Source organism: Nomascus leucogenys, chromosome X, assembly GCF_006542625.1.
Source record: "Nomascus leucogenys isolate Asia chromosome X, Asia_NLE_v1, whole genome shotgun sequence".
Classification (NCBI taxonomy): domain Eukaryota; kingdom Metazoa; phylum Chordata; class Mammalia; order Primates; family Hylobatidae; genus Nomascus; species Nomascus leucogenys.
This window is the reverse complement of record NC_044406.1, coordinates 34,967,854-34,995,631: the sequence shown is the minus strand read 5'-3', so window position 1 is coordinate 34,995,631 and position 27,778 is coordinate 34,967,854. Positions and strand designations below refer to the sequence as shown.

The following is a 27,778-nucleotide window of genomic DNA, read 5'->3' as shown; positions in this document are numbered from 1 at the left end:
TAGCATTATTTCTGAGGGCTCTGTTCTGTTCCATTGGTCTATATCTCTGTTGTGGTACCAGTACCATGCTGTTTTGGTTACTGTAGCCTTGTAGTATAGTTTGATGTCAGGTAGCATGATGCCTCCAGCTTTGTTCTTTTGGCTTAGGATTGGCTTGGTGATGCGGGCTCTTTTTTGGTTCCATATGAACTTCAAAGTAGTTTTTTCCAATTCTGTGAAGAAAGTCATTGGTAGCTTGATGGGGATGGCATTGAATCTATAAATTACCTTGGGCAGTATGGCCATTTTCATGATATTGATTCCTCCCACCCATGAGCATGGAATGTTCTTCCATTTGTTTGTATCCTCTTTTATTTCATTGAGCAGTGGTTTGTAGTTGTCCTTGAAGAGGTCCTACACATCCCTTGTAAGTTGGATTCCTAGATATTTTATTCTCTTTGAAGCAATTGTAAATGGGAGTTCACTCATGATTTGTCTCTCTGTGTGTCTGTTATTGGTATATAAGAATGCTTGTGATTTTTCCACATTGATTTTGTATCCTGAGACTTCCTGAAGTTGCCTATCAGCTTAAGGAGATTTTGGGCAGAGATGATGGGGTTTTCTAGATATATAATCATGTCATCTGCAAACAGGGACAATTTGACTTCCTCTTTTCCTAATTGAATACCCTTTATTGCCTTCTCCTGCCTGATTGCCCTGGCCAGAACTTCCAACAGTATGTTGAATAGGAGTGGTGAGAGAGGGCATCCCTGTCTTGTGCCAGTTTCCAAAGGGAATGCTTCCAGTTCTTGCCCATTTAGTATGATATTGGCTGTGGGTTTTTCATAGATAGCTCTTATTATTTTGAGATACATCCCATCAATACCTAATTTATTGAGAGTTTTTAGCATGAAGGTTGTTGAATTTTGTCAAAGGTCTTTTCTGCATCTATTGAAATAATCTTATGTTTTTTGTCATTGTTGCTGTTTATATGCTGGATTTCATTTATTGATTTGTGTATGTTGAACCAGCCTTGCATCCCAGGGATGAAGCCCACTTGATCATGGTGGATAAGCTTTTAGATGTGCTGCTGGATTCGGTTTGCCAGTATTTTATTGAGGATTTTTGCATAGATGTTCATCAGGGATATTGGTCTAAAATTCTCTTTTTTTTTGTTATGTCTCTGCCAGGCTTTGGTATCAGTATGATGCTGGCATCATAAAATGAGTTAGGAAGTATTCCCTCTTTTTCTATTGATTGGAATAGTTTCAGAAGGAGTGGTACCAGCTCCTCCTTGTACCTCTGGTAGATTTCCTCTGTGAATCCATCTGGTCCTGGACTTTTTTTGGTTAGTAAGTTATTAAGTATTGCCTCAATTTCAGAGGCTATTATTAGTCTATTCCGAGATTCAACTTCTTCCTGATTTAGTCTTGGGAGGGTGTATGTGTGGAGGAATTTATCCATTTCTTCCAGATTTTCTAGTTTATTTGCTTAGAGGTATTTATATTATTCTCTGATGGTAGTTTGTATTTCTGTGGTATCAGTGATGATATTCCCTTTATCATTTTTTACTGCATCTATTTGATTCTTCTCTCTTTTCTTCTTTATTAGTCTTGCTAGCAGTCTATCAATTTTGTTGATCTTTTCAAAGAACCAGCTCCTGGATTCATTGATTTTTTGAGGGATTTTTTGTGTCTCTATTTCCTTCAGTTCTGCTCTGATCTTAGTTATTTCTAGCCTTCTCCTAGCTTTTGAATGTGTTCACTCTTGCTTCTCTAGTTCTTTTAATTGTGGTGTTAAGGTGTCGATTTTGGATCTTTCCTGCTTTCTCTTGTGGGCATTTGTGCTATAAATTTCCCTCTACACGGTGCTTTGAATGTGTTGCAGGGATTCTGGTATGTTATGTCTTTGTTCTCATTGGTTTCAAATAACATCTTTATTTCTGCCTTCATTTCGTTATGTACCCAGTAGTCATTCAGGAGCAGGTTGTTCAGTTTCCACGTACTTGAGTGGTTTTGAATGAGTTTCTTAATCCTGAGTTCTAGTTTGATTGCATTGTGGTCTGAGAGACAGTTTGTTATAATTTCTGTTGTTTTACATTTGCTGAGGAGTGCTTTAGTTCCAACTATGTGGTCAATTTTGGACTAGGTGTGGTGTGGTGCTGAAAAGAATGTATATTCTGTTGATTTGGGGTGGAGAGTTCTGTAGATGTCTCTTAGGTCTGCCTGGTGCAGAGCTGAGTTAATTCCTGGATATCCTTGTTAACTTTCTGTCTCGTTGATCTGTCTAATGTTGACAGTGGGGTGTTAAAGTCTCCCATTATTATTGTGTGGGAGTCTAAGTCTCTTTGTAAGTCAGTAAGGACTTGCTTTATGAATCTGGGTGCTCCTGTATTGGGTGCATTTATATTTAAGATAGTTAGCTCTTCTCATTGAATCGATCCCTTTACTATTATGTAATGACCTTCTTTGTCTCTTTTGATCTTTGTTGGTGTAAAGTCTGTTTCATCAGAGACTAGTATTGCAACCCTTGCCTTTTTTTGTTTTTCATTTGCTTGTTAGATCTTCCTCCATCCCTTTATTTTGAGCCTATGTGTGTCTCTGCATATGAGATGGGTTTCCTGAATACAGCACACTGATGGGTCTTGACTCTTTTTCCAATTTGCCTGTCTGTGTCTTTTAATTGGAGCATTTAGCCCATTTACACTTAAGGTTAATATTGTTATGTGTGAATTTGATTCTGTTATTATGATGTTAGCTGGTTATTTTGTTTTGTTAGTTGATGCAGTTTCTTCCTAGCTTCGATGGTCTTTACAGTTTGGCATGTTTTTGCAGTGGCTGGTATCGGTTGTTCCTTTCCATGTTTAGTGCTTCCTTCAAGAGCTCTTTTAGGGCAGGCCTGGTGGTGACAGAATCACTCAGCATTTGCTTGTCTGTAAAGTATTTTATTTCTCCTTCAGTTATGAAGCTTAATTTGGCTGGATATGAAATTCTGGGTTGAAAGTTCTTTTCTTTAAGAATGTTGAATATTGGCCCCCACTCTCTTCTGGCTTGTAGGGTTTCTGCCAAGAGATCAGATGTTAGTTTGACGGGCTTCCCTTTTTGGGTAACCCAACCTTTCTCTCTGGCTGCCCTTAACATTTTTTCCTTCATTTCAACTTTGGTGAATCTGACAATTATGTGTCTTGGATTGCTCTTCTTGAGGGTTATCTTTGTGCCATTCTCTGTGTTTCCTGAATCTGAATGCTGGTCTGCCTTGCTAGATTGGGGAAGTTCTCCTAGATATTATCCTGCAGAGTGTTTTCCAACTTGGTTCCATTCTTCCCCTCACTTTCAGGTACACCAATCAGACGTAAATTTGGTCTTTTCACACAGTCCCATATTTCTTGGAGGCTTTGTTCATTTCTTTTTATTCTTTTTTCTCTAAACTTCTCTTCTTGCTTCGTTTCATTCATTTGATCTTCCATCACTGGTACTGTTTCTTCCAGTTGATCAAATCAGCTACTGAGGCTTGTTTATTCGTCATGTCATTCTTGTGCCATGGTTTTCAGCTCCATCCAGTCCTTTAAGGACTTCTCTGCATTGGTTATTCTAGTTAGCCATTCATCTAATCTTTTTTCAAGGTTTTTAACTTCTTTGCCATGAGTTCAAACTTCCTCCTTTAGGTTAGAGTAGTTTGATCATCTGAAGCCTTCTTCTCTCAACTCGTGAAAGTCATTCTCCATCCAGCTTTGTTCCATTGCTGATTAGGAGCTGCGTTCCTTTGTAGGAGGAGAGGCACTCTGATTTTTAGAATTTTCAGTTTTTCTGCTCTGTTTTTTCCCCATCTTTGTGGTTTTATCTACCTTTGGTCTTTGATGATGGTGACGTACAGATGGGGTCTTGGTGTGCTTGTCCTTTCTGTTTGTTAGTTTTCCTTCTAACGTTCAGGACCCTCAGCTGTAGGTCTGTTGGATTTTGCTGGAGGTCAACTACAGACCCTGTTTGCCTGGGTATCAGCAGCAGAGGCTGCAGAACAGTGGATATTGGTGAACAGCAAATGTTGCTGCCTGATCATTCCTCTGGAAGTTTTGTCACAGAGGAGTACTGGGCCATGTGAGGTGTCAGTCTGCCCCTACTTGGGGGTGCCTCGCAGTTAGGCTACTCTGGGGTCAGGGACCCACTTGATGAGGCAGTCTGTCCGTTCTCAGATCTGAAGCTGCATGCTGGGAGAACCACTATGCTGCTTGTGATTTTTTCATGAAATTTTTGTGGTGTGTTTTTCTGCTCTATCAGGTTGATTGTTGTTTTTTTTTTTTCTATACTGACTATTTTGTCTTTCATCTCCTGTATGTTTTTATTGTGAATTCTAGCTTCCTTAGATTGGCTTTCAATATTTTCCAGGATCTCAATGATCTTTATTTCTATCTATATTCTGAATTCTATTTCTGTCATTTCAGCCATCTCAGCCTGGTTAAGAATGCTTGCTTGAGAACTAGTGTGGTTGCTTGGAGGAAAGAAAACACTCTGGTTTTTTGAATTGTCAGAATTCTTGTGCTGGTTCTTTCTTATTTTTGTGGGTCTGTTGTTTCTTCAACATTTAAAGTTGTTTTTTGGGTGAGATTTTTTCTTTTATTCTAGTTGATAACCTTGGGTGATTTGATTGTGGTATAAGGTAGGTTCATTTGACTGGCTTCATTTCTAAAATATTTAAGGTGGCCAAGACTCAGCTCAGTACTCCTGGATTGCATGCTCTAACTCTGGGGGACTGGTATCAGGTCCCCACTTTCTTCTCTGACTTTTCATGGTTAGGAATCTTCTGGGAGGGCTGAGGTGCTCCTGAACCACTAGAAGGGTCAAGGTGCTGCCAGATCACTGGTGATAATACTTCAATGGATAAGTGTCAGCCAAATAACTCCATAGGGCTGTGGCAGCAGTATCTGCCCTTATTTTTATGTGCCAGTTGCAACTCCCAGTGCAGTATATATGGGTTTATGCTCGTCAGTTGCAGCACAGTGCTACCAGGTGCCAGGGTGCTGACCTTTGTGAGAGCATTCACAGCAATTGGCAGTATTGACAGCATTGCCTTTTGTGGGCCAGTGGCTGGCCATCATGCAGGTGTTTGCAGTAGTTGGTTGCATTGACAGCATGACTGGGGGCATAGGGCTTTCTGGCAGCAACTGTGCCTACATTCACACTGGTGGCAGTGCTATCATGGAGGTGGGGTGCTCTGGTTGGCACAGGTCTGTGTCGGCCCTCTATGCATGTTCCTGTAGGTGGCAGTGGCTACTCAGAGTGCGGGTGGGTCCACTTTTTCCATGCCTAGTTTCTGTCGGCAGCTGTTTCAGCACAGAAAGGAGGTACTGGTGGTGGCAGTGCTAGCATGCTTTCTGCTTGCCAATGATCTGACAACAATGGTGGTGCAGTGGGGGGAAGAGGTAGGGTGCACTCATGCCAGGAGTAGTGGCATGGCTGGGTGCACTCATGCCAGGAGTAGTGGCATGGCAGGGTGCACACAATTATGTGTGCTGGTAGAGAAGGGAAGACAAGATCCACACATATACACACAAGTACCAGTAAAGCAATGTTGGAGGTCATCGTCAGCAAGTGCATGTAGGGAAAGTGGCACAAGGGAGGCTGCCATAATGGGAGGATTTTGCAGGAAGTCAGGGACCCCGAACAGAGGGACCAGCTGAAGCCATGGCTGAAGAACGTGGATTGTGAAGATTTCATGGACATTTATTAGTTCCCCAAATTAATACTTTTATAATTTCTTATGCCTGTCTTTACTGCAATCTCTAAACATAAATTCTGAAGATTTCATGGACACTTATCACTTCCCCAATCAATACCCTTGTGATTTCCTATGCCTGGCTTTACTTTAATCTCTTAATCCTGTCATCTCATAAGCTGAGGAGGACGTCTGTCACCTCAGGACCCTGCGATGATTGCATTAACTGCACAGATTGTAGAGCATGTGTGTTTGAACGATATGAAATCTGGGCACCTTGAAAAAAGAACAAGATAACAGCAACTGTTCAGGGAAAAAGAGAGATAACCTTAAACTCTGACTGCCAGTGAGCAGAGTGGAACAGAGCCATATTTCTCTTCTTTCAAAAGCAAATGGGAGAAATATCACTGAATTCTGTTTCTCAGCAAGGAACATCCCTGAGAAAGAGAATGCGCCCCTGAGGGTGGGTCTCTAAAATGGCCCCCTTGGGTTTGGCCATCTTCTATGGTCGAAACTGTAGGGGTGAAATAAATCTCAGTCTCTCATAGCACTCCCAGGCTTATTAGAAAGAGGAAATTTCCGCCTAATAAATTTTGGTCAGACTGGTTGCTCTCAAACCCTGTCTCCTGATAAGATGTTATCAATGACAATGGTGCCCGAAACTTCATTAGCAATTTTAATTTCACCCTGGTCCTTAGGTCCTGTGATCTCGCCCTGCCTCCATTTGCCTTGTGATATTCTATTACCTTGTGAAGTATGTGATCTTTGTGACTCACACCCTATTCGCACACTCCCTCCCCTTTTGAAAGTCCCTAATAAAAACTTGCTGGTTTTGTGGCTTGTGGGGCATCATGGAACCTACCACATGTGATGTCTCCCCCAGATACCCAGCTTTAAAATTTCTCTCTTTTGTATTCTGTCCCTTTATTTCTCAAACTGGCCGATGCTTAGGGAAAATAGAAAAGAACTTACATGACTATCGGGGCAGGTTACCCAATAGGAGGGTATGGGCTAGCTGGGCTTGTCTTCTGTGGCAGCTCTGTTCCAGGACTTTGCAGGTCAGGTTCTGTCCACCTGACAGGTCAGGAACTGTGATGCAGGGCCCCAGGAGGTGCTTAGGGGCTGCACTGCAAGCAGGCATGGCCAGACTGGGGCCCTGGGAGAAGCCAGCAGAATGAGGGGTGCTCAGATTGGACTGGAACTGAATCATGGGCAAAATCGCCCTGCAGATTTCAGATCTGACAGTTCCCCTAGTGCTTAAGTCTCCTGTGGGAGCCAGTCGAGCCTAGGGGCATTGGCAACCCTTGTTGTGCTCCTCCAGATGTTCTGGCATCAAGTCTTCCATGCTCTGCTCCAGCTTGAGTTCTGCCCCTACCACTTCTCTGATCACCTCTCCTTGCTAATCCAAGTGTCCATGGTGGTCAAGGGTATTTTTCCTTCTACGATTCTAGAGGCCCATGTAGAAAGTGGGTTGCTCCTTGACTGTTCAACTCACCTTTTCCCCAGGTGTTGCTGGAAGCAAGGAGCAAGTCCTGGTGAACAGTAGCCCTGTGCAGGGTTCCCAACTTCCTCCCCATTCAGCCCAGCATCTGTGTCTTCCCTCCATCCACCCTCAATGCCTTCTCTCTGAAGATCTGCTAGGAGTGTGCCAGTTTTTCCAATATCCCAACCCTTTGTGGGAGATGTTCCTTCTGGTTACATCTAGTTGACCATCTTTCCCCTCAGGAGAAAACAGTTATTTTTATTTAATAACTTTTAAACATTCTTTTCTATGACTCTTTTAGGAATGCCCAATTCTTCTGGACTCATGAACCGTCGTGATGCCATTTCCAAAACAGATGCCACTGTGGTGGCATTACTGAAGAGAGCTGGTGCCATTCCTCTTGGCATAACCAACTGTAGTGAGTTGTGTATGTGGTATGAATCCAGTAACAAGATCTATGGCCGATCAAACAACCCATATGATTTACAGCATATTGTAGGTGGAAGTTCTGGTGAGTTGGACATTTTAGTACAGCATGAAGAGCTGTGCTAACAATAATAATTATGAATTGTATTAATAAACATGATACAGTATAGCATCTATAACCTATAAGAATGGATGCAAAAACCCAGGATATTTGTGTGTTGATGGAGAAGAAATGGGATTCATGTAACAGCCTTGGTCAACTCTGATATTTTGAAGATAGATAGAGGAGAAGTAGCCAGCAAAGGGAATTGGGAACGAACTACAAGTGATGTAGATAGGAAACATCATAAAGACTTTAGATACTAGAAAAAAAAAGTGTATAGAGACTAGAATTGACAAGGCTTTTATTAAACCTAAATGGATGCATATGTGGGTTAGCAAAATATGATGTTTAAACTTGTGGGTGCTAAAGCTACATAGATATTTGAGACTTCTTTAACTATATGACCTTGGTCACATGAAGTAGGTGCTCATTAAGTCAGTTTCCTTTGCTTGTAAGATGGCCATATGAAAGAAATTAGACTTGTAAGGTTACTGTGATGATTAAAAATTTAAGTGTGACTTCAGGTTTCTGGTCTAGCATATATGGGGTTTAGAAGTTTTTACTCCAGTTCACACAATAAGAACAAGAGCTGAACAAACTAAAAATTAATGACCATTCTTAGATTTATCAATATGCTGAGGTAACGAGAAAACCACTCTTCCCAAAACTGAATGAAAAGACAGGCAGATACAAAGAAGTGAAACTTGCTAGAACAGAAGCCTAGGAGCAGAAAATTTCAGGGGAACAAGCACAGCGGTAGGGAAACCTAAACTATAACTGATGACTTGCTGGAGGTTCATTGTGAAAAAGTTTGAGAGTCAAAATATATGTGGTGGTTTGGTGGGGTGATATTAGGGGCCCCCCACAATTTCAAAAGTTTTACCTTCAGGAGTCCTACTGTGTTCCCGAGTGAAGATTGGAGAGAAATCTCTTGCTTCTTGCACAAGGAGGGAAAAAGTAGCCATTTTGAAATACTACTTCCAAAGCATACTGTTCTTCTAACAAGGAATGTCCTCAGATAAACTATTTTATCAGAACCTAACTTAGTAAGGTTTTATAAGAAACTCATTGACTTAACCTAGGGGAAAGAAAATATCCAACTCCAGTCCTCTCTAGGTTTCCTGTCCTACTGAAGGGGTCAAAGCAGAATAAAATTGGGAAGCACATATTATGGTCACAGAGCAGGGGCACATGCTAACTAAATGACTGAGACCTAATCATATGACTATAAAATACTTCCTCTCCTTGCCTCCACACACCTTATCACTACATCAATAGGGATTTTCTATAATGGGGATTCTATATAAACCAGAAGAACTGTACATTATAGGTGTTATTTAAGAAGTCTCTAGGGAAACTCAAACACAACAGAGGAGGTGGAAACAATGGCACTAGTTGAAAATTTTACACCTGGCACCTCTGGCTACAGTAGGCAGTATACAGACTAACCCCTAGCCAGGGAAACATGAAACCTCACATTAAAGGCCAAATACCCCCAGTTCTTTTATCTCAGGACATCATGTTTGGCTTTCAACAAAACAATTATAAGGCATACTAAAAGACAAAATCACAGTTTGAAAAGACAAAGCAAGCATCAAGATTTGACTCTGATATGGAAGAGGTATTGAGATTATCAGACTGAGAATTGAAACAATTTGTGATTAATATGGTAAGGGCTATAATGGAAAAACTGGTCAACATGCAAGTGCAGATCTGTAATGTAAGAAGACAGATGGGAACTTCAAGAATCAAAAGCAAATGCTAGAAATAAAAAAAATTATAACAGAAATGAAGAATATCTTTGATGGGCTCATCAATATGTTGTATACAAAATAAGAAACCTTCGGTGATATGGAAGACCTGTCAACAAGAACTTCCAAAACTGAAATGCAAAGCAGAAGAAAAAGAATGAAAAAGACAGAAGAGACTATCTAATAACTGTGGGATTAAAAATGCATATAATACATATATATATAATTGGAACACTAGGAAGAGAAGAAAGATTTTAAGAAACAACAATAAATGTTTGAAAAAAACTACACCTAGCATAATATTTCATCCTTAGAAGATTAAAGAGAAAGAAAAAATATTTAAAGAAGAAGTAAAAACATACCTTATCTATAGAGGAGCAAAGATAGAATTATACAAAAATTAATTCAAGATGGATTAAAGACTTACATGTTAGACCTAAAACCATTGAAATCCTACAAGAAAACCTAGGCAATACCATTCAGGACATAGGCATGGGCAAGGACTTCATGTCTAAAACACCAAAAGCAATGGCAACAAAAGCCAAAATTGACAAATGGGATCTAATTAAACTAAAGAGCTTCTGCACAGCAAAAGAAACTACCATCAGAGTGAACAGGCAACATACAAAATGGGAGAAAATTTTCACAACCTACTCATCTGACAAAGGGCTAATATCCAGAATCTACAATGAACTCAAACAAATTTACAAGAAAAAAACAAACAACCCCATCAAAAAGTGGGCAAAGGGCATGAACAGACACTTCTCAAAAGAAGACATTTATGCAGCCAAAAAACACATGCAAAAATGCTCATCATCACTGGCCATCAGAGAAATGCAAATCAAAACTACAATGAGATACCATCTCACACCAGTTAGAATGGCCATCATTAAAAAGTCAGGAAACAACAGGTGCTGGAGAGGATGTGGAGAAATAGGAACACTTTTACACTGTTAGTGGGACTGGAAACTAGTTCAACCATTGTGGAAGTCAGTGTGGCGATTCCTCAGGGATCTAGAACTAGAAATACCATTTGACCCAGCCATCCCATTACTGAGTATATACCCAAAGGACTATAAATCATGCTGCTATAAAGACACATGCACACGTATGTTTATTGCGGCACTATTCACAATAGCAAAGACTTGGAAGCAACCCAAATGTCCAACAACGATAGACTGGATTAAGAAAATGTGGCATATATACACCATGGAATACTATGCAGCCATAAAAAATGATGAGTCCATGTCCTTTGTAGGGACATGGATGAAACTGGAAAACATCATTCTCAGTAAACTATTGCAAGGACAAAAAACCAAACACCGCATGTTCTCACTGATAGGTGGGAATGGAACAATGAGGACTCATGGAAACAGGAAGGGGAACATCACACTCTGGGGACTGTTGTGGGGTGGGGGGAGGCGGGAGGGACAGCATTAGGAGATATACTTAATGCTAAATGACGAGTTAATGGGTGCAGCAAAACAACATGGCACATGGATACAGATGTAACAAACCTGCACATTGTGCACATGTACCCTAAAACCTAAAGTATAATAATTAAAAAAAAATAAAAAAAGAATTATATTAGTATTTTCTCCAGAAACCATGCAAACAATAAGAGATGGGAGTCCACTTTGCGAGGCCAAGGCAGTTGGATCACTTGAGGTTAGGAGCTTGAGACCAGCCTGGCCAACATGTTGAATCCCTGTCTCTACTAAAAATACAAAAATTAGCCAGGTCTGGCAGCAGGCACCTGTAATACCAGCTACTCGGGAGGCTGGGGCAAGAGAATTGCTTGAACTCAAGAGGTGGAGGTTGCAGTGAGCCAAGATCATGCCACTGCACTCCAGCCTAGGTGACAGAGGGAGATTCCATCACACACACACACACACGCACACACACACACACACACACACAGATGGGAGTCAAATATTGAAACCACTGAAAGAACCATCAACTTAAATCTCTGTCTAGCAGATCCATTCTTCGAAAGTGAAAAAGAAATAAAGATGCTCTGAGACAAAGAAATATTGACGGAATTTGTTGCCAGTAGAGCAACAGAGCAAGAAATGTTGAAAGATGTTCTTCAGAGAGAAAAAAAGAATACAAGCCAAAAACCTGAATTCATGTAAAAAAAAAAAAAAAAGAAAATCATTAGAGAAAGATTGAACAAAGGTAAAATAATGTATTTTTAAATTATTGATTGATCTAACATGTAATTGTTCAAAATAATAATGCCAACAATATCAGGCCTCTAAGCCCAAACCAAGCCATCGCATCCCCTGTGACTTGCAGGTATATGCCCAGATGGCCTGAAGTAACTGAAGAATCACAAAAGAAGTGAATATGCCCTGCCCCACCTTAACTGATGACATTCCACCACAAAAGAAGTGTAAATGGCTGGTCCTTGCCTTAACTGATGACATTCCACCACAAAAGAAGTGTAAATGGCCGGTCCTTGCCTTAAGTGATGACATTACCTTGTGAAAGTCCTTTTCCTGGCTCATCCTGGCTCAAAAATCTCCCCCACTGAACACCTTTTGACCCCCACTCTGCCCGCCAGAGAACAACTCCCCTTTGACTGTAATTTTCCTTTATCTACCCAAATCCTATAAAACAGCCCCACCCTTATCTCCCTTCGCTGACTCTCTTTTGGGAATCGGCCTGCCTGCACCCAGGTGATTAAAAGCTTTATTGCTCACACAAAGCCTGTTTGCTGGTCTCTTTACACTGACACGCATGAAAAACAATGTTTTGGGTGATTATAGCTTGTATATGAGTGAAATGAATGACAAAAATGTTATATGGGATGGGATAAAGGAATTGGGAATGTTCCTTTATAAGATAACTACACTACTTGGGAGGTGGCAGAGTATCCCTTGAAGGAGACTTGAGTTAGTTCTAAGTGTATATTGCAAACTCAAGGGCAAATATTAAAGTTAAAAAAAAAGTATGCATTAAGTGGCAAGAGAGGAGAATAAATGGAAACATACAATATAGTCAGTTAAAACCAGAGACTTAGCCTCCCACACAATTATAGTGGGAGAACTTAACACCCCACTGAAAATATCACACAGATCATTGAGACAGAAAATTAACAGAGATATTCAGGACCTGAACTTACCTCTGGATCAAGTGGACCTAATAGATATCTACAGAGCTCTCCACCCCCAAACAATAGAAAACACATTCTTTTCATCATCACATAGCACTTACTCTAAAATTTATCACATAATTTGAAGTAAAACATTCCTCATTAAATGCAAAAGAACTTAAATCGTAACAAACAGTCTCTCAGATTATAGTGAAGGGATGGGTTGCCCTTCCACACCTGTGGGCATTTCTCGTTAGGTGGAATGAGAGACTTGGAAAAGAAAGAGACACAGAGACAAAGTATAGAGAAAGAAAAATGGGCCCAGGGGACCGGCTTTCAGCATAAGGAGGACCCATATTATTATTGATCACTATCGGGCATTTCCCAGAGAGGGGGATGTGGCAGGACAATAGGATAATAGTGGAGAGAAAGTCAGCAGGTAAACACGTGAACAAATGTGTCTGCATCATAAACAAGGTAAAGAAAAAAGTGCTGTGCTTTTGATGTGCATATACATAAACATCTCAATGCCTTAAAGAGCAGTATTGCTTGCCAGCATGTCCCACCTCCAGCCCCAATGCAGTTTTCCCCTATCTCAGTAGATGGAATATACAACTGGGCTTTACACTGAGACATTCCATTGCCCAGGGACGAGCAGGAGACAAATGCCTTCCTCTTATCTCAACTGCAAAGAGGCGTTCCTTCCTCTTTTACTAATCGTCCTCAGCACAGACCCTTTACGGGTGTTGGGCTGGGGGACGGTCAGGTCTTTCCCTTCCCAGGAGGCCATATTTGAGACTATCACATGGGGAGAAACCTTGGACAATACCTGGCTTTCCTAAGCAGAGGTCCCTGCAGCCTTCCGCAGTGTATTGTGTCTCTGGGTACTTGAGATTAGGGAGTGGTGATGACGCTTAACAAGCATGCTGCCTTCAAGCATTTGTTTAACAAAGCACATCCTGAACAGCCCTTAATCCATTTAACCCTGAGTGGACACAGCACATGTTTCAGGGAGCACAGGGTTGGGGGTTGGGTTACAGATCAACATCATCTCAAGGCAGAAGAACTTTTCTTAGTACAGAGCAAAATGGAGTCTCTTATGTCTACTTCTTTCTACACAGACACAGTAACAATCTGATCTCTCTTTCTTTTCCCCACATTACAACACAATCAAATTAGAACTCAAGATTAAGAAAGTCATCCCGCACCAAACCACACAACTACATGGAAATCGAACAACCTGCTCTGGAATGACTTTTGACTTTTGGGTAAATAATGAAATTAACAAAGAAATCCAGAAGTTCTTTGAAACTAATCAGAACAAAGACACAATGTATCAGAATCTATGGGCCACAGCTAAAGCACTGTTGAGAGGTAAATTTATAGCACTAAATCCCCACATCAAAAAGCTAGAAAGGTCTAAAACTGACAACCTAACATCACAACTAAAAGAAGTAGAGAAGCAAGAGCAAACAAATCCCAAAGCTAGGAGAAGACAAGAAATAACCAAGATTAGAGCAGAACTGAAGGAGATAGAGACACGAAAAATCCTTCAAAAATCAACGAATCCAGGAGCTATTCTTTTGGGAAAAAAAATAAATAAAGTAGAGCACTAGCTAGACTAAAAAAGAAGAAAAGAGAGAAGAATTAAATAGACAAAATTGGAATGATAAGGGGTTATTACCACTGACCCCACAGAAATACAAACAACCATCAGAGTTACTATATACACCTGTATGGACAAAACTAGAAAATTTAGAAGAAATGGAAAAAAATTCCTGGATGCATACACCTTCCCAAGACTGAACCAAGAAATAATTGAATCTCTAAATAGAAAGATAATGAGCTCTAAAATTCAGGCAGTAATACATAGCCTACCAATCGGAAAAAAAAAAAAAAAAAAGCCCAGGACCAGATGGATTTACAGCTGAATTCTACCACAGGTACAAAGAGGAGCTGGTACCATTTCTACTGAAATTATTCCAAAAAATTGAAAAGGAGGGATTTTTTTTCTAACTCATTTTATGAGGCCAGCATCATCCTGATAAGAAAACCTGGCAGAGAAAAAATAAAAATAGAAAGCTTTAGGCCAACATTCTTGATGAACATCAATGCAAAAACCCTCAATAAAATACTGGCCAACAGAATTTAGCAGCACATCAAATAGCTTATACACCATGAACAAGTTGGTTTCATCCCTACGATGCAAGTTTGGCTCAACATATGCGAATCAATAAATGTCATTTGTTGCACAAACAGAACTAAAGATAAAAAATGTGATTATTTCAATAGATGCAGAAAAGGCCTTCATGAAAATTCAATATCCTTTTATGTTTAAAACTTTTAATAAACTAGGTATTGAAGGAACATACCTCAAAATAATAAGATCTATATTTGACAAACTCACAGCCAATATCACACTGAATGGGCAAAAGCTGGAAGCATTCTCCTTGAAAACCAGCACAAGACAAGGATGCCCTCTCTCACTGCTCTGATACAACATAGTATTGGATGTTCTGGCCAGCCAATTAAGCAAGAAAAAGAAATAAAGCGTATTCAAATAGGAAGAGAGGAAGTCAGACTACCTTTGCTTGCAGATTACATGATCATATATCTAGAAAACCCCATCATCTCAGCCCAAAAGCTTCTTAAACTGATAAGCAACTTCAACAAAGTCTCAATTTCATGTGCGTCCCTGTGAAGAGACCACCAAACAGGCTTTGTGTGAGCAATAAAAGCTTTTAATTACCTGGGTGCAGGCGGGCTGAGTCTGAAAAGAGAGTCAGCAAAGGGAGATAGGGGTGGGGCCATTTTATAAGATTTGGGTAGGTAAAGGAAAATTACAGTCAAAGGGGGTTTGTTCTCTGGTGGGCAGGAGTGGGGGTTGCAAGGTGCTCAGTGGGGGAGGTTTTTGAGCCAGGAAAAGGACTTTCACAAGGTAATGTCATCACTTAAAGCAAGGACCGGCCATTTACACTTCTTTTGTGGTGGAATGTCATCAGTTAAGGCAGGGCAGGACATTTTCACTTCTTTTGTGATTCTTCAGTTACTTCAGGCCATCTGGGCATATACGTGCAAGTCACAGGGAATGTGATGGCTTGGCTTGGGCTCAGAGGCCTGACACTCAGGATAAAAACTCAATGTGCAAAAATTGCCAGCATTTCTATTCACCAACAACAGGCAAGTAGAGACAAATCATGAATGAACTCCAAATCACAATTGCTACAAAAGAATACGATACTTAAGAATACAGATAACAAGGAAAGTGAAGGACTTCTTCAAGGAAAGCTACAAACTACTCAAAGAAATCAGATAGGACACAAACAAATGGAAAAAACATCCATGCTCATGGATAGGAAGAATCATTATCGTGAAAATAGCCATACTGCCCAAAGTAATTTATAGATTCAATGCTATTCCTATTAAACTACCATTGACATTTTTCAGAGAATTAGGAAAAAAAAAACTATTTTAAAATTCATGTGGAAACAAAAAAGAGCCCAAATAGCCAAGACAATCCTAAGCAAAAAGAACAAAGCTGGTGGCATCATGGTACCCACCTTCAAACTATACTACAAGGCTACAGTAACCAAAACAGCATGGTACTGGTACCAAAACAGACACATAGACCAATGGAGTAGAATAGACAACTCAGAAATAAGACTGCACAACTACAACCATCTGATCTTCTACATATCTAACAAAAACAAGCAATGGGGAACGGGTTCTCTAATAAATGGTGCTGAAAGAACTAGCTAGCCATATGCAGAAAGTTGAAACTGGACCCTTTCTTTACACCTTGTACAAAAATTAACTCAAGATGGATTAAAGACTTAAACCTAAAATACAAAACTATAAAAACTTTAGAAGAAAATCTAGGCACTACCATTCAGGACATAGGCATGGGCAAACATTTCATGATGAAAACACCAAAAGCAATTGCAACAAAAGCAAAAATTGACCAAAGGAATCTAGTTAACTAACAAGCCTCTGCAAAGCAAAAGAAACTATCATCAGAATGAACAGACAACCTACAGAATGGGAGATAATTTTTGCAATCTATCCATCTGAGAAAGGTCTAATATCCAGTGTACAAGGAACTTAAACAAATTTACAAGAAAAAAACATTAAAAAGTGGGCAAAGGACATGACCAGACACTTATCAAAAGAAAACATTCATGCAGCCAACAAACATATTAAAAATAGCTCAACATCACTGATCATTAGAGAAAAGCACATTAAAACCACAATGAGATACCATCTCACACCAGTCAGAATGGCAATTATTAAAAAGTCAAGGAACAACAGATGCTAGATAGCTTGCAGAGAAAAAGGAATGTTTTACACAGTTGGTGGAAATGTAAATTAGTTCAACCTTTGTGGAAGACAGTGTAGCAATTCCTCAAAAATCTAGGAGCAGAAATACCATTTTACCCAGCAATCCCATTACTGGGTGTGTTAGTCAGGGTTCTCTAGAGGGACAGAACTAATAGGATAGATTTATACATGAAGGGGAGTTTATTAGAGTATTGGCTCACAGGATAACAAGGTGAAGTCCCACAATAGGCCATCTGCAAGCTGAGGAGCAAGGAAGCCAGTGTGTGTCCCTAAACCTCAAAAGTAGGAAAGCTGACAATGCAGCCTTCAATCTGTGGCCAAAGGCCCGAGAGCCCCTGGCAAACCACTTGTGTGAGTCCGAGTGTCCAAAAGCTGAAGAACTTGGAGTCCGATGTTTGAGGACAGGAAGCATGCAGCATGGAGGAAAGATGAATGCTGGAAGACACAGCAACTCTGCTCTTTCCAATTTGTACCTGCTTTATTCTGGCCACGCTGATTAGATGGTGCCTGTTGTAATTGGGGATGGGCCTGCCTCTCCCAGTCCACTGACTCAAATGTTAATCTCCTTTGCAACTCTCACAGACACACTCAGGAAGAATACTTTGCATTTTTTGATTCAATCAAGTTGACACTCAGTATTAACCATCAAACTGGGTATATACCCAAAGGAATATAAAGCATTTTATTATAAAGATATATGCACGCATATGTTCATTGCAGCACTATTCACAATACCAAAGACATGGAATCAACCCAAATGCCCATCAATGATAGACTGAATAAATAAAATGTGGTACATATACGCCATGGAATGCTATTCAGCCATGAAAAGGAACAAGATCATGTCCTTTGCAGGGACATGGATGGAGCTGGAAGCCATTGTTCTCAGTAAACAAATGCAGGGAAAGAAAACCAAACACAGCATGTTCTCACTTATAAGTGGGATGGGAGCTGAATGATTAGAACACATAGACACATGGTGGGGAACAATACACACCTGGGCCTGTTGGGAGAAAGGAGAGCATCAAGAAGAATAGCTAATGGGTGCTGGGCTTAGTACCTAGGTGATGTGTTGATCTGTGCTGCCAACCACCATGGCACGCATATACCTGTGTAGCAAACCTGCACATCCTGCACATGAACCCCAGAACTTAAAAGTTGATGGAAAAAAAAAAAAATAAGAGCTCTTTTCTATATGGGAGAATTAAGAAAAAGCAGACACACAAACACAGACCCAGGGAAGAAATATCCTCAGGGAAGACCTTATCAGTAATTACTTTAAAATGTAAATAGCTTAATATTCTCAAATAATATAGATGAATAGAATAAAATTATGTTCTAAATATATGCTGTGAACAAAAGACTCACTTTGGATCTAAAGACACAAAAAGGTTGAAAGTGAAAAGATGGAAAAAGATATTCCATCAAATAGTATATTAGATTTATTTATTTGCAAGTATTTTGTGTTTCTTGTAGGTGGTGAGGGCTGCACACTGGCAGCTGCCTGCTCAGTGATTGGTGTGGGCTCTGATATTGGTGGTAGCATTCGAATGCCTGCTTTCTTCAATGGTATATTTGGACACAAGCCTTCTCCAGGTAATGTTAATATGATCAGAAGGGTGGTTCTACTTTTATAATTCAGAGCGATTCAGAAATTTTGTTCCTAGCAGGATTATCTTGTTTATCAAGGTGATTATTATATATTTCTCAATATTCTTAAATAAAACTAGCTACTGTTTATTGAGCACCAACTCTGGGACTGGTGCACACAATTGTGCAAGGGTCTCCTATAACTAATTTCTTTTAATACTTATGGTAGTTTTTTTTTTTTTTTTTCAGAAAGATATCCCCAGTTTACAAATGACAAATGCAAAGCTCAGAAAGATTAAATGAACCAGCCCCAAATTAAATAGTTAAACAAGTAAATCATAGTGCTAGGATTCAAACCTACTTGGATTACAGGAGGCTGTTTTCTATCCACTATACTAAAATGACTTGTGAGTTAAATTTGATTTTCCCTCATTTAAAGGATAAAAAAACACAATTTTAGAAACAGTGGAAAGAAAAAGTAAAATTCTGTCACCTTGAAACTCCACTTATTGGCATTTACTGTTTTTTCAATGAATTCAAGCAGTATTTATTTTGTATTATTTATGGTGGTAAGAATGTCAAAGCAGAGTCCCTGCGTTCAAGGAACTTAAATCTTCTAGACTTTCAAAAAGTGATTTAAAGGTAATATAAGGTAGTCTAATAAATAGAATTGTGATATAATAAAGAAGAATATTTTGAAATTTAGATTAATCATAAAAATATGCTAAGAATAAATCCTCATTTGATTATGGTTTTTAGGAATCAGTATTATAATAATGTTCCATATACACCATGGAATACTATGTAGCCATGAAAAAGAACAAGATCATTTCCTTTGCAGGGACATAAATGGAACTGGAGACCATTATCCTTCTGTTACTAACACAGGAACAGAAAACCAAATGTGACATATTTTCACTCATAAGTGGGAGCCAAATGATGAGAACATGTGAACACATAGAGGGGAAAAACAAACACTGGGGACCTTTCAGAGGGCAGAGGGTGGGAGGATGGATAGGATCAGGAAAAATAACTAATGGGTACTAGGCTTAATACCTGGATGATGAAATAATCTGTAGAACAAACCCCCATGACACAAGTTTACCTATGTAACAAACCTGCACTTGTACCCCTAAACTTAAAAGTTGAAAAGAAAGATAAATCCCGGCTCTTCATGACTTTAAAGAATTACGCACAAAAAGAGTACTGAAAATTGGCCTTCTAGGAGTTGACCTATTTTTTTTCCCTTCCATATTTTATTCTAGGTTCAGGGGGCACATATGCAGGCTTATTACATGGGTAAATTGTGTGTCCATGTGGTTTGGTGTACAAATGATTTCATCATTCAGGTAGTGAGCACAGTCCCTGATAGGTAGTTTTTTGATCCTTGCCCTCCTCCCATCCTCCACCTTTAAGTAGGCTCTGGTTTCTATTGTTTTCTTCTTTCTGTCCATGTGTACTCAAGGTTGAGTTCCACACACAAGTGAGAAGATGAGGTAGTTTGTTTTCTGTTCCTGTGTTAATTAGCTTAGGATAACGGCCTCTAACTGCATCCATATTGTTGCAAAGGAATATTTTATTCCTTTTTATGGCTGCATAGTATTTCATGGTGTAAAGGTACTACATATTCTTTATTCAGTCCACTGTTGATGGGAAGCTAGATTGATTCCATGTCTCTGCTATTCTGAATACTGTGATAAACATATGAGTTCATGTGTCTTTTTGGTAGAACAAATAATTTTCCTTGGAGTATATATCTGGTAATGGGATTACTGGGTTAAATGGCAGTTCTAAGTTGAGATATCTCCAAACTCCTTTCCAAAGGTCTGAACTAATTTACATTCTTACCAACAGTATATAAGCATTCTCTTTTCTCTGCAGCCTCATCAGCATCAGTTATTTTTGGATTTTTTCAATGATTGCCATTCTGGCTTGTGTGAGACAGTATCTCATTGTTGTCTTTATAAGCATTTCTCCGATGGTTAGTAATATTGATAATTTTTTACAGGTTTGTTGGCTGCTTGTACATCTTCTTTTGAGAAGTGTCCGTTCATGTCATTTGCTCACTCTTTAATTGATTATTTACTTTTTGCTTGTTGATTTAAGTGTCTTATAGATTCTGTATATTAGACTTATGTTGGATGCATGGTTTCTGAAAATTTTCTCCCATTCTGTAGACTGTTTGTTTACTCTTTTGATAACTTCTTTTGCTGTGCTGTAGCTCTTTAGCTTAATTAGGTCCCACTTGTCAAATTTTCTTTGAAATTGCTTTTGGAGACTTAGCCATAAATTATTTGCTAGTCCAGTGTTGAGAAAGGTATCTCCTACGCTTTCCTCTAGCATTTTTATAGGTTGAGATCTTATGTTTAAATCTTTAATTTACATTTAGTTAATTTTTGCATATGGTGAAAGGTAGGGATCCAGTTATATTTTTCTGCATATGGCTGGCCAGTTATCCCAGCACTGTTTATTGAATAGGAAGTCCTGTTACCCTTGCTTTTGTAAATTTTGTCTAAGATCAGATCATTGTAGGTTTGCAGCTTTATTTCTGGGATCTCCATTCTATTTCATTGGTCTATGTATCTGTTTTTATAACAGTTTCATGCTGTTTTGGTTACATTGGTCGTACAATACAGTTTTAACTTGGGTAAAGTGATATATTTGCCTTTTTTTTCCTTAGGATCCCATTGGCTGTTTAGATGTTTTATTGGTTCCATATGAGTTTTAGAATAGCTTTTTTTATTATTATTATTATATTTAGGTTTTAGGGTACATGTGCACAATGTGCAGGATTGTTACATATGTATCCATGTGCCATGTTGATTTCCTGCACCCATTAACTCGTCATTTAGCATTAGGTATATCTCCTAATGCTGTCCCTCCCCCCTCCCCCAACCCCACAACAGTACCCGGAGTGTGATGTTCCCCTTCCTGTGTCCATGAGTTCTCATCGTTCAATTCCCACCTATGAGTGAGAACATGCGGTGTTTGGTTTTTTGTCCTTGCGATAGTTTACTGAGAATGATGTTTTCCAGTTTCATACATGTCCCTACAAAGGACATGAACTCATCATTTTTTATGGCTGCATAGTATTCCATGGTGTATATGTGCCACATTTTCTTAATCCAGTCTATCGTTGTTGGACATTTGGGTTGGTTCCAACTCTTTGCTATTGTGAATAGTGCCGCAATAAACATACGTGGGCATGTGTCTTTATAGCAGCATGATTTATAGTCCTTTGGTTATATACCCAGTAATGGGATGGCTGGGTCAAATGGTATTTCTAGTTCTAGATCCCTGAGGAATCGCCACACTGACTTCTGCAACGGTTGAACTAGTTTACAGTCCCACCAACAGTGTAAAAGTGTTCCTATTTCTCCACATCCTCTCCAGCACCTGTTGTTTCCTGCTTTTTTAATGATGGCCATTCTAACTGGTGTGAGATGGTATCTCACTGTGCCTTTGATTTGCATTTCTCTGATGGCCAGTGATGATGAGCATTTTTTAATGTGTTTTTTGTCTGCATAAATGTCTTCTTTTGAGAAGTGTCTGTTCATGTCCTTTGCCCACTTTTTGATGGGGTTGTTTTTTTCTTGTAAATTTGTTTGAGTTCATTATAGATTCTGGATATTAGCCCTTTGTCAGATGATTAGGTTGCAAAAATTTTCTCCCATTCTGTAGGTTGCCTGTTCACTCTGCTGGTAGTTTCTTTTGCTGTGCAGAAGCTCTTTAGTTTAATTAGATTCCATTTGTCAATTTTGGCTCTCGTTGCCATTGCTTTTGGTGTTTTAGACATGAAGTCCTTGCCCACGCCTATGTCCTGAATGGTATTGCCTAGGTTTTCTTGTAGGATTTTAATGGTTTTAGGTCTAACATTTAAGTCTTTAACCCATTGTCTCAGCCCAAAATCTCCTTAAGCTGATTAGCAACTTCAGCAAAGTCTCAGGATACAAAATCAATGTACAAAAATCACAAGCATTGTTGTACACCAATCACAGACAAACAGAGAGTCAAATCATGACTGAACTCCCATTCACAATTGCTTCAAAGAGAATAAAATACCTAGGAATCCAACTGACAAGGGATGTGAAGGACCTTTTCAAGGAGAACTACAAACCACTGCTCAATGAAATAAAAGAGGATACAAACAAATGGAAGAACATTCCATGCTCATGGGTTGGAAGAATCAATATCGTGAAAATGGCCATACTGCTCAAGGTGATTTATAGATTCAATGCCATCCCCATCAAGCTACCAATGACTTTCTTCACAGAATTGGAAAAAACTACTTTAAAGTTCATATGGAACCAAAAAAGAGCCCACATCGCCAAGTCAATCCTAAGCCAAAAGAACAAAGCTGGAGGCATCACGCTACCTGACTTCAAACTACACTACAAGGCTACAGTAACCAAAACAGCATGGTACTGGTACCGCAACAGAGACATAGATCAATGGAACAGAACAGAGCCCTCAGAAATGATGCCGCATATCTACAACTATCTGATCTTTGACAAACCTGACAAAAATAAGAAATGAGGAAAGGATTCCCTATTTAATAAATGGTGCTGGGAAAACTGGCTAGCCATATGTAGAAAGCTGAAACTGGATCCCTTCCTTACACCGTATAGAATAGCTTTTTTTTTAAATTCCGTGAAAAATAACAGTATTTTGATAGGGATAACATTGAATATGTAAATTACTTTGGAAAGTATGGCAATTTTAATGATATTGATTCTTCTAATCCATGATAATTGAATATTTTTCTGTTTGTTTCATCTCTAGTATTTTTCCAGCAGTATTTTGTTGTTCTTTTTGTAAAGATGTTTCACTTCTTTGGTTAGTGGTATTTCTAGATATTGTAGTTTTGGTGTGGCTATTGTAAATGGGATTGCATTTTTTATTTGGTTCACCAAGAGTATTATTGAAGTGTGGAAATGCCACTGATTTCTGTACATGAATTTTGTGTCCTGAAACTTTACTAAAGTCATTTATCAATTCCAGGAGCCTTTTGGGAGAGTCTTTTTGAATCATATTGTCAGCAGAGAGAGATTGACTTTGTCTTTGTCCTATTTGAATGCCATTTATTTCTTTCTCATGCCTAAGTGCTCTGGCTAGGACTTCCAGTATTATGTTGAATGGGAGTGGTGAAACTGGACACCTTTGTCTTACTGCAGGTCTCAAGGGGAATTATTCTGTCTTTTGCCCATTCAATATGATGTTGGCTGTTGGTTTGTCATAATTAGCTCTTATTATTTTGATGTATGCTCTTTTGATGACTAGCCTTCTAGGGTTTTTATCATGAAGGAATGTTGGATTTTATTGAAGTCTCTTTCTGAATCTATTGAGATGATTATATCTTTTTTTTTTAATTCTGTGTATGTGGTAAATAATTTTTTTTTATTTGCTTATGTTGAATTAACATTGCATCCCAGGAGTAAAGCTTACCCGACTGTTGTGAATTAACATTTTGATGTGCTGCTGAAATAAGTTTGCTAGTATTTTGTTGAGTTTTTTTCTGTCTGTATTCATCAGGGATATAGTCATGACTTTTGTTGTTGTGTCTGTGCCAGATTTTGGCATCAGGATGCTTGATTTCTAGAATGAGTTAAGGAGCATCCTCGCCTCAATTTTTTTTTTTGGAATAGTTTCAGTAGTATTGGTACCAGGTTTTCTTCCTTCCTTTCCCTTCCCTCCCCTCCCCTTCCCTCCCCTTCCCTCCCCTTCCCTTCCCTTCCCTTCCCTTCCCTTTCTTTTTGCATTTCTGGTAGACTTCAGCTGTGAATCCATCTGTTCGATGGCTTTTTTGCATTGGTAGGTTTTTTTTTAATTACTGAATTAATTTCAAAACTTGTTATTTGTCTTTTCAAGAATTCTCTTTCTTCCTGGTTCAATCTTCAGAGATTGTGTGTTTTCAGAAACGTATCCATTTTCTCTAGATTTTCTAATTTGTGTCCATAGAGGTGTTCATGATAACCACCAAGGATCTTTTGTATTTCTGTAGTATCAGTTGTAACTTCACCTTTATCATTTCTGATTGCATTTATTTGGACTTTTTTTTTCTTTGTTAATCTAGCCAGCAGTCTATCTTGTTTATTCTTTCAAAAAAGAAACTCTTGGTTAAATTGATCTTTTGTACAAACTTTTGCCTGTCAATTTCATTGGTTCTACCCAATTATAGTTATATATTTTCTACTGTAAGCTTTGAGTTTGGATTGTAATTTATTTTCTAGTTCCTTTGGGTGTGATTAGATCACTGATTTTAGATCTTTCTAACTGTTTGATTCAGGCTTTTAACATTTTAAACTTTACTCTTAACAGTGCATTATCTGAATCACAAAGATTTTGGTAAGTTATTTTTTATTTTCATTAACTTATAATAATCTTTTGATATATACCTTAATTTCATCATTCACCCAAAAGTTATTCAAGAAAAAGTTATTTAATTTCCATGTGTTCATGAATTTTTGAAATATTTTATTTATATTGGTTTCTATACTTTTTTCACTCTGATCCAGGAGCATGTTTGGTATGATTTAAAATTTTTTTAATTTATTGAGACTTGCTGTATGACCAAACTCGTGGTCAATCTTAGAATACATTCCATGTGCGGATGAGAGAAATGTATATTCCATGATTGTTGGGTGGACTATTTTGCAGATGTCGATCAGGGGCAATTGGTCAAATGTTAAGGTTATATCCTTCATTTATTGGTTAGTTTTCTGCCTCAAAGATCTGTCTAAGGCTGTCAGTGGGGTTTTGAAATCTCCCACTGTTATTGTGTGGCTGAGTTTTTTTCTTACATCAAAAAGAACTTGTTTTATGAATTTGAGTGCTCCAAATTGGGTACATGTATATATAAGATAATTCAGTCTTCTTGTTGAATTGAATCCTCTATCATTATATTATGCCCTTCTTTGTCTTTCCTGATTGTTGTTGGTTTAAGATCTGTTTTATCTTATAAAAAGATAGCAACTCCTGCTTTTCTTGTTTGCTATTTGCATGGTAAGTTTTTCTCCATCGCTTTACTTTGAGCCTTTCAGTGTTATTACATGTGAGAGAAATTCCTTGAAGAGAGCAGATGGTTGCTTTTTTAGTTTGGTGTTTAGACCATTTACATTCAGGGTTAGTATTAATGGATGAGATTTTGATTCTGTACTCACGTTGTTAGCTAGTTGTTTTGTAGAATTCATTGTGTAATTGCTTTATATTATCTGTGGGCTATTTGCTTGAATTGTTTGTGGTAGCAGGCATCATTCTTTTGTTTCTATGTTTGGCACTCCCTTAAGGACCCCTTTTAAGGTTGGTCTGGTGGTAATACATTTCATCTGGGAAGGACTTTATTTTTTGTTTATGAAGCTTAGTTTGCCAGGACAGGAAATTCTTAGTTGGAATTTCTTTTCTTTGAGGATGCTGACAATACACCCCCGTGTCTTCTGCCTTTAAAGGTTTCTGCTGAGAGGCGTGCTGCTATCCTGATGGAGTTCTCTTTGAAAGTGATATGACCTTTTTCCTTAGTTGCCTTTAAGGATTTTACTTTTGCCATTGACCTTGGTGAATCTGATGGCTGTGTTCCTTGTGGATGGTCATCTTGTATAGTACCTAGCCAGAGTTCTCTGTATTTCTTTGATTTGCCTGTCAAACTCTCCAACAAGATTAGGAAAATTTTAAGGGACTATATTTTCAAATATATTTTCAGAGTTAATTATTCTCTCTCCTCTCTCAGGCATGCCACTGATGCATAGATTTTGTTGCTTTACATAATCCCATATTTCTTGGAGGTTTTGTATATTGTTCTTATTTGTTTTTCTTTATTTTCGTCTGACTGAGTTGATTTAAAAAACTAGTCTTTAAGACCATACTTTCAGGGATCATTTCTATAGTATGTTACTAGAGAAGTTTCTCTGAACGTGTAGAGCACCGATCCAGCATATAAACAGAACCAAAGACAAAAACCACATGATTATCTCAATAGATGCAGAAAAGGCCTTTGACAAAATTCAACAACCCTTCATGCTAAAAACTCTCAATAAATTAGGTATTGATGGGACGTATCTCAAAATAATAAGAGCTATATATGACAAACCCACAGCCAATATCATACTGAATGGGCAAAAACTGGAAGCATTCCCTCTGAAAACTGGCACAAGACAGGGATGCCCTCTCTCACCGCTCCTATTCAACATAGTGCTGGAAGTTCTGGCCAGAGCAATCAGGCAGGAGAAGGAAATAAAGGGTATTCAATTAGGAAAAGAGGAAGTCAAATTGCCCCTGTTTGCAGATGACATGATTGTATATCTAGAAAATCCCATTGTCTCAGCCCAAAATCTCCTTAAGCTGATTAGCAACTTCAGCAAAGTCTCAGGATACAAAATCAATGTACAAAAATCACAAGCATTCTTGTACACCAATAACAGACAAACAGAGAGCCAAATCATGAGTGAACTCCCATTCACAATTGCTTCAAAGAGAATAAAATACCTAGGAATCCAACTGACAAGGGATGTGAAGGACCTCTTCAAGGAGAACTACAAACCACTGCTCAATGAAATAAAAGAGGATACAAACAAATGGAAGAACATTCCATGTTCATGGGTTGGAAGAATCAATATCATGAAAATGGCCATACTGCCCAAGGTAATTTATAGATTCAATGCCATCCCCATCAAGCTACCAATGACTTTCTTCACAGAATTGGAAAAAACTACTTTGAAGTTCATATGGAACCAAAAAAGAGCCCGCATCGCCAAGCCAATCCTAAGCCAAAAGAACAAAGCTGGAGGCATCATGCTACCTGACTTCAAACTATACTACAAGGCTACAGTAACCAAAACAGCATGGTACTGGTACCACAACAGAGACATAGATCAATGGAACAGAACAGAGCCCTCAGAAATGATGCCACATATCTACAACTATCTGATCTTTGACAAACCTGACAAAAACAAGAAATGGGGAAAGGATTCCCTATTTAATAAATGGTGCTGGGAAAACTGGCTAGCCATATGTAGAAAGCTGAAACTGGATCCGTTCCTTACACCTTATACAAAAATTAATTCAAGATGGATTAAAGACTTAAATGTTAGACCTAAAACCATAAAAACTCTAGAAGAAAACCTAGGCAATACCATTCAGGACATAGGTGTGGGCAAGGACTTCATGTCTAAAACAACAAAAGCGATGGCAACAAAAGCCAAAATTGACAAATGGGATCTAATTAAACTAAAGAGCTTCTGCACAGCTAAAGAAACTACCATCAGAGTGAACAGGCAACCTATAAAATGGGAGAAAATTTTTGCAACCTA

At 38.7% G+C, this 27,778-nt stretch overlaps 1 protein-coding gene and 1 pseudogene across 1 annotated transcript in view; both read left to right on the top strand.

Annotated features, from left to right (window-relative positions):
• Positions 1–27,778, top strand: part of FAAH2 (fatty acid amide hydrolase 2) — a 218,276-nt gene that overhangs the window by 38,310 nt on the left and 152,188 nt on the right. Inside the window, exons 4-5 of the mRNA XM_030806665.1 lie at positions 7,473–7,682; positions 18,363–18,482. Coding sequence (XP_030662525.1) covers positions 7,473–7,682; positions 18,363–18,482 — 330 coding nt within the window. The remainder of the gene's footprint in view (positions 1–7,472; positions 7,683–18,362; positions 18,483–27,778) is intronic.
• LOC115833510 lies at positions 26,326–26,398 on the top strand (annotated as a pseudogene).